The sequence below is a fragment of the Acanthopagrus latus genome, chromosome 19 (genome assembly GCF_904848185.1).
Source record: "Acanthopagrus latus isolate v.2019 chromosome 19, fAcaLat1.1, whole genome shotgun sequence".
Taxonomy (NCBI): Eukaryota; Metazoa; Chordata; class Actinopteri; order Spariformes; family Sparidae; genus Acanthopagrus; species Acanthopagrus latus.
In genome coordinates this window covers 7,058,580-7,066,700 of record NC_051057.1, presented here as the reverse complement: position 1 = coordinate 7,066,700, position 8,121 = coordinate 7,058,580, and the positions used below count along the sequence as shown (strand labels likewise).

At 50.0% G+C, this 8,121-nt stretch overlaps 1 protein-coding gene across 1 annotated transcript; it reads left to right on the top strand.

Moving 5' to 3' along the window:
• The first annotated feature begins 488 nt into the window (after nucleotides 1–488).
• fzd8a (frizzled class receptor 8a) lies at nucleotides 489–3,839 on the top strand. Its single transcript, XM_037078879.1, has one exon. The coding sequence runs from the start codon at nucleotides 1,336–1,338 to the stop codon at nucleotides 3,079–3,081; it is 1,746 nt and encodes a 581-aa protein (XP_036934774.1). The 5' UTR covers nucleotides 489–1,335; the 3' UTR covers nucleotides 3,082–3,839.
• The last annotated feature ends 4,282 nt before the right edge of the window (nucleotides 3,840–8,121 follow it).

Genomic DNA, 8,121 nt, shown 5'->3' with positions numbered 1-8,121 from the left:
AATCAGACGTGAAAACACAATTTACTACAATGAGATTACTGTCAGGCAGCAGCGCGATCCCCCAGACGGGCCGTGCGGGCATGTTCACGCTGATAGCGGCGCTCCGCCACTGTCTGAGCGCGCTCCGCCGCTTGGTCCTCGCCTCGCGCAATTACGCCTCCCGCGGCGCTCCATGCAGAGCGTTAAACGAAACATTAGCACCTCATTTAAAAAATAAAACAGCTTTTCACGAGGACAGACAGCTCCCCGCGCAGTCTTATCATGCGCAAATTAGCCAATTTACCAAACTGGCCCCTCTCTCTCTCTGTCTCACACACACACACACACACACACACAGGGACAATCATATGGAGTGCGCATTAACGACACTATCCAAGATATCGTGTTGAAGGAAGTTACAAGACAGTAAAGGGAGAGATTATGTGGATAGTAGTTTATTAACGCGTCTGGTGGGCTTCATATCGTCTTTATTTTTATATTATTATGATTATTTCGTCTGAAATGATGGTTTTTCTGTTGGAAATGGAGTTTATTGTAGGGTTATTATAGTTTATTTTGGGACCCAAGCAGGGCTCTGAGCCTCCACCACGCGTAAAAGCAGTTATCCGCTCTCAACATGTGGGTGTTTGGAGCTGAAGTGACGCTCCGGTCTTCCTCCCACATCACCGTCCTGCGCCCCGGTGCCACAGACACTGACACAAAACTAGCGTGATCATAAGCTATGTAACAAAACATCTTTCTGTAAGAGAGAGAGAGGGGGGGCTTTGACTGACAGCCTCAAAGTGCCGCCCCTGCCGCTCCGCGATTGGATCAGCGGCCCTGGGGGGTGTGGCCTGCCCGGCTCTGGTATATATCGCCACCGCGTCGTCTCCGAGCCGTTGATTTGTATGGGAACCGGGACTGAGGTGGGACGAGCCGACTGAATGTAGTCGCTGTGTGTTTTGAAGAAAAGAAAGAAGGCCCACATTCTCCTGTTTGTGGCGGTCGGACTGCAGCACTTTGGGTGGGTTTTTTTGGACAACAGACTGTGTGAGGATACCGGGAGCTGTTTCCAGAGGAAGGTGGATTCTCCTCTCAGCCATCTTGACCGCTGCTCGCCGCCCTGAAGGCTGCTTTCTCTCCTCCTCCTCCTCCTCCTCCTCCTCCTCCTCCTCTTCAGCTGAAAGTAAACACGGGCTTGCACATTGGCTTGCAACTCCGTGCAAGATCCCGAGAGAAGCGAGATGGGCTCGCTGCGCAACATCTAACCGGAGCGGAGGCGAAAGCAGACGGATTTATATCGCTGTCGGCGCCGGAGCAGACGAGAGGGGAGGGAGGACACGACGCGCCGGAGCGATGGACCTGTTTGGGATTTACCTGCTCCTCTCGCTCGCTCTCCTGCCCCGATCCAGCTGCACCACGGCCAAGGAGATCACCTGCCAGGAGATCGCCGTGCCGCTGTGCAAGGGGATCGGCTACAACTACACCTACATGCCCAACCAGTTCAACCACGACACGCAGGACGAGGCGGGACTGGAGGTGCACCAGTTCTGGCCTCTGGTCGAGATCCAGTGCTCGCCGGACCTGAAGTTCTTCTTGTGCAGCATGTACACCCCGATCTGCCTGGAGGACTACAAAAAACCTCTCCCGCCGTGCCGGAGCGTGTGCGAGAGAGCCCGGGCCGGCTGCGCGCCCCTCATGAGGCAGTACGGCTTCCCCTGGCCGGACAGGATGAAGTGCGACCTGCTGCCGGTGCAGGGCAACCCCGACACCCTCTGCATGGACTACAACAGGACCGACTCGACCACCGCGTCCCCTGTCCTCTCCAAACCCACCAACCATCCCGGGAAAGGTTACAATCCGCCCAAAAGCAAGCCCGGCCGGCCCGGCGCGCCGGGGAAATACAAGCCGCCCGCTGCCCCCTGTGAGCCGGGCTGCAAGTGTTTGGAGCCCATGGTGCCGGTGAACACGGACCGCCACCCGCTCTACAACCGCGTCAAGACAGGCCAGATCCCCAACTGCGCCATGCCGTGCCACAACCCGTATTTTACGCACGACGAGAGGGCTTTCACCGCCTTCTGGATAGGACTCTGGTCCGTGCTGTGCTTCGTGTCAACTTTCGCCACCGTCGCCACTTTCCTCATCGACATGGAGCGGTTCAAGTACCCGGAGAGACCCATCATCTTCCTCTCGGCGTGCTACATGTTCGTGTCCGTCGGCTACATCGTCAGGCTGATCGCCGGCCACGAGAAGGTGGCGTGCAGCCGGGAGTTCGACACGGAGCACATCCACTACGACACCACCGGGCCCGCGCTCTGCACCGTGGTCTTCCTCCTTATTTACTTCTTCGGCATGGCCAGCTCCATCTGGTGGGTCATCCTGTCCCTGACCTGGTTCCTCGCGGCCGGGATGAAGTGGGGCAACGAGGCGATCGCCAGCTACTCCCAGTACTTCCACCTGGCCGCCTGGCTCATCCCCAGCATGAAGTCCATCGCGGTGCTGGCGCTGAGCTCCGTGGACGGGGACTCGGTGGCCGGGATCTGCTACGTGGGGAACCAGAACCTGGACAACTTGCGGGGCTTCGTTCTGGCCCCCCTGGTGATTTATTTATTCATAGGCACTATGTTCCTCCTGGCCGGATTTGTGTCCCTGTTCAGGATCCGCAGCGTCATCAAGCAGGGCGGCACCAAAACGGACAAGCTGGAGAAGCTGATGATCAGGATCGGCATCTTCACGGTGCTCTACACGGTGCCGGCCACCATCATAGTCGCCTGTTACTTTTACGAGCAGCACAACAGGCAGAGCTGGGAGATCACGCACAACTGCTCCAACTGTCTGCTGGAGCGGGACCGCAGGAGCCCGGACTATGCAGTTTTTATGTTAAAGTACTTCATGTGCCTTCTGGTGGGCATCACGTCCGGGGTGTGGATCTGGTCGGGCAAAACTCTGGACTCCTGGAGGACTTTTTGCACCCGGTGCTGCTGGGGCAGCAAGGGCACCAGCGGCTCCATGTACAGCGACGTGAGCACCGGCCTCACGTGGAGGTCGGGCACGGCCAGCTCCGTGTCCTGCCCCAAGCAGATGCCATTGTCCCAGGTTTGAATGAGAGAGAGAGAGAGAGAGATGGTTGGGTGGGGGTTTGGGGAGAGGGGGCAGCTTACCAGGACTGCTAATTGTCCGGGAGATAACCCATCACTCCCTTGTCTTAAGCAATTTACATAGTAATGAACTGCTGCTGAGGTGCGCTCCCCAAGCATCCACACACACACACACAAACACACTCACACACCTATGTGTGTGATTGTTCGGAGGGGGGGTGGGCTGTTTTGAAACAATGTACCTGGCATTCACACAGGTTAATTCCTGCCTGTTTCTATGTATTAGAGGTACATATGTATTAGAGGTACAGGACTGACGCTGTTACGCAAAAACAAACTGGGCATTACTTGCTGTAGAGTGAGTGTCTCCTCATTCTAGCTTCATACAAAGAGCACCTGGGATGGGAGGGTTTTTTTTTGTTTTTTTTGTATCTACACAGTGCCAGATGACGTTGTACAATTCAATCACATCAAAGATTGGTTTAAATTAAGCCTTAATAGTGCCCAAGTTAATTTTTTTTTCTATGGGTCGTTCATATTTTTTGGTTGTTTTTTTTTTTTGTTTTGTTTTGTGTTTTGTAATTTCAAATGTATTTATATATAAAGAGTTATGTAAAAGAACAGAACGTGTACATTTGTGTATAAAAGAAAAAAAACTTTATAAGCTAATGTAAATTTGTACAAAGTGTAGATGTCTGCTTTTTTTGTGAGGAAAAAAAGAGCAAAAATATGAACCTTTATTTTGACAATAAAAAACAAACATTTGATAAATCTCAACAGCTCCTCTGTGTTAACTCTGCAGTGTTTTTCCCAATGCACAGGATGGGATGGGACCCCCCCCCACCCTCCTGGTTGCAGGTTTAAGGGGGCTTTTCCTTGTGGTCACCGTTGTCGCAGCGAGCATTTTGGAGAGGAAGCCCCCTTTTAACCATCAGAGACCGGTAATTAGAGGCAGGGGTTGAGTTGGAGCATCTCCATAATTGTTTAAGTCCTCTTCACATGCCTGCTGAAGCCCCGCTTTCTTAATTTAGTAAAAAAAAAAAAAAAAAGAGGGAGTGGGTGAATGGGTGGTGGGGGGGTATAAATGCAGGGAACAGGCCTCTTTTCATCTGCAGAAACTTTGATCTTTCTTTTTTTTAACAGCCCGGCATAAAGGTGGTGTGTATTAGGAGTGTCTGTCTGATGTGCCAAGGTTCCCCCTAAACGTCCCCATTTGGATGCTTTGATGGATGTCCCACAATTGAAAAGAGCGGGTTTTCTTTTTTTTTTTTTTTTGGAACCCCCTTCTCTTTTGCCTTTCTGGGGGTTTGTCAGAGCTGAAACCTGCCAGAGCCCCTGTGTCTTATGTTTGGGGTTTTTTTTCCCCTTCTTTTTTTTTTTTTTCCACCGAGGCTGAATTGAAACATCTTCTCCCTTGGGCTCAAGCTGTGTCAGCGAGTGCAGGGGCCTTGACATGAATGATATTGAAATAGCAATGAAAGCCCCACAGGTGGTCTGTTCACATGATCTCACATCTTAGGGCCCCCTAATCGAGGCATTTTTCTTTTTTTTTTTTTCGCTACAAATGTATCTGGTTTGGTCCCAATTAACCCAATGCGCTGGCATAAGATGATACACTGTAACCCAAACGTAGAAATGCCTTTGATTCGGCTGGTCAATGGTGACAGTGGGCTTTGTGGCAACAGCTTTGTTCCTGCTTTACTTCCCTTACGCTCACACTGTATATCCAACCCCCCCCCCCCCCCCCCCCCCCAAAAAAAACCTTCCTTTTCAGTGCACGGTGCATCTGTCGGGAGTGTAAATCAGACACATAAATCTTGCATCAGCGCTGTCAGCAAAGACACTGAGGCAATGAAGACAGAAGTCATAACACGAAAAAAAAAAAAGACTTCTTGAGATCAGAAGAGCGGCTTCCTGAGCATTTGTCAGCAGCTCCCGGTGCCCTGACTGTTCTGTAATGATCACGTTTGCGAGTTTTAATCATGTTATTGTTCAGTTGTGGAATTGAAATTTACTGACACACTCGCGTAAGAATGCGAAACGCTGCACTTTGAGATCTGGCCGCCCGCTCTTCGCTTGAGCCGCCGTTGTGTTTCCATCACGGTTGCTCTCGGTCCTGCAGCTTGTTTTTCTGGTGTTTACCTCAAAAACCTCAAGTCAGTCAGCGTGCAGCTTACCAGAGCTCACTGCCAACCAGCCTCTCAGCAGGGACATTAATGTGCAGCCCCACCTAGTGGTGGAAGCAGCGCTGCACACCTCCACAGTTTAGATTCCATCAATTATGTTGTTCTGCTCCTCATCTTTGTAGGTGTTTGCAGATACAAGGTTCAAGAATCCATCAGCAGGTTTATTAAAGTATGAAAACAATCAAATGTTCACACGAATGCTCCTAAATTAAATACTTTCTGTCAGTTATAAAATGTGGCTTTTATTAGCCGAGCTGTTAAATGCAACGCGATGACAAATCTTAGTCACCAGTCAACTGTTGTATGGACACAGCTGAGACAACTAGTGGATTAACGGATTGGTCAATCGCCAGGAAAGAAATCAGCATCTGTTTTGGTAATCGACTAATCATATCAGCCAAAAATAGTGAAGAAGTGACACACCTCATCTCATTTTTGCACTTCCAATGTGAGCATTTGCTGCTTGTGTTTGCCGTATTACAGTGAACATAATATGTTGGTGGCTTTTGACCATTGGACACTCTCAGACTTAAACCAGCCATGTAAATTTTGGAAATGTAATAATATTTTAGACAAAACAATGAACCCTAAATTTAACAATTGAATAACAGAGTCGACTGAACTAGTGTTGGATTCACGGATGAGTATCTCTTCAGATCACGAATGTAAAATCTTTTTGAATAACATCCCGAATTGCATGTTCTGATAATGTCATTGGCCAGAGAAAAATATTATCTAAAAAAACGGCCGGTCGAGGGGCATTTTTAGCAGACGTGCCTGTATGTCTTATTTTACAACAGTTGTGACCGCAGTCACAACTGAACGATCGCAACCCGAACTGACTCAGAGCTTCTTCCACACAAAGTCCTGCTTTTTAAGGAGAAGTTTTATGACACAAGTAAAAGTTTAGGGCCGTCCGGGAAAACATTCACCACTAAACACACACACACACACACACAGCACATCACCTAGACCCATCTGCCCCCCCCCTTACCCGAACCTGGCTCCGCAGAACCATCTGTCCAGGCGCTTAAAGCAGCATGTCCTGGCTTGGCCCGCTATGCAAACAGTGTAATTAACTGGCAACAGTCTGTTTCTCTCAATGAGCCCACCAACACAATCCAGTGCAGTTTGGGAGAAAGTATGAGAGCGCCATTAAGAGGAGCTTCACACGGAGGCTCTCAGGACGCTCAGCGATTAACTGGTAATAGTCTCGGTTTATGGCTTACTTTAGTAGGAAGTATTTTACGGACATGCCACTTACCTGAGCGTGTCGGGGCCTGTTCTCCGCCGCCACTCGTGGCCCGTAAGAGACACACAAACAGTTTTTAGGTGGCATCACCAGGCTGCGACTGTGATGCTGTCTCACTGTCTTTATTGGGGAGAATTTAATGACACAAAGATAAAGTTCGGGACCCATTTGGAGGTCTAAAAAAAACAACACACACACAAATCAAGGCCGGGCATGAATCCAGGAGATGATCGTCCGAGCGGCGCCCCTGATTGAATCGTCTTCTTTACTGATCGCTCTCCGCTCTGCACAGGTGTTAAAGCCTCATTTGTGCAGCCAGGAGGAACATTCTGACATGGTCGCCTATCAAATATTAATGGCGGCGTTTGATGAAGAAGCAGACACACAGGAGGGGAGAGGGGTGATAGGCAGGTCATGCCTTTTGATACTATTGATCTCCATGATACACCTGGGAGAAGGTTGTGGGGTTTTTTGGGGTGAGGGGGGGTTCTATGTCTTGATGCATGGGAGGAGGTGTACAGCATTTTGTGAACTGAATTATCTGTGTCTGTATGGAAGAATACGGCAGACAGCTTTATCAGGCTATATTTAGTGCTTTTCTCCTCATTTGGAGGGGCTGGGTGGAAATGTTTCGGGTGAAGACGCAAGTTACAAAAACACGGCTTACAAATGATGTTGGGAATAAAATCTAAGCATATTCTACTCTTGGACTGCTACCTTAGTATGTACATCCAAATCTACAAATCTACAGGTTTCTTGCACATAAAATGTGTCTTTCCCACAGAACATTTATCGGTGGAGGATGAACAATGGCACTCAAACCTCAGAGTTTCCACGGGTGTTTTCTTCCCTACATGAAGCACAACGGCGACCTCGGATTTCTGTGACCCGTTTAGATGGATGTTGGAGCTCCTGACCTCCAGCGCTGGCCCGTTATTCCCAGCTGGCCATTAGATACGGCAGATGTCGGAAAGCGGAGGGGTTCGGCGCTCGGGCTTGATGGTTATAGTTTCCGAGGGACGCGGACGTCACTGAAGGGGCTACAGTTTGGTTTGTGCGTTTAATAAGCTTCGGGAAGATGGCCGAGGTCAAACAAACATAGAACGGCAGATTAATGCCATCAGTCGTGAGGTTTTTTTAAGTAGTAAAGGCTTCACTTTAGCACTCTGACCGAGCCCGACAAAGATATCGGCATAAAGGGCCGGCTGGCTCCCCGCTGGCACGGTAACAATGCCTCTGTGGTTTAGTAGTCCTTACAGTGCACCCCTGCTGCCTCTTCCAACCCAAGGACCCCCCACCTCCACTTACACACACACACACACACACACACACACACACACACACACACACACACACACACACACTCACAGCGGCAGTACACTGTGTTCCCTCAGTCCTCCACTGACTGACTGACATGTACACAAAAGGGGAAACTTCTTTCATCTGGAGCGCTGAGTGTTTTCCCAGATTCCCTCTCGAGTGTGCTCACACCGGGCGAGCGCTCAGTCCAACAAAAACCCGCCCGCACACCACATCCAAAACAGGTGCGAGGTCGCGTCCTGACAACGAATGAATACTGATCACAACAACCAGACAACAAGCAGTC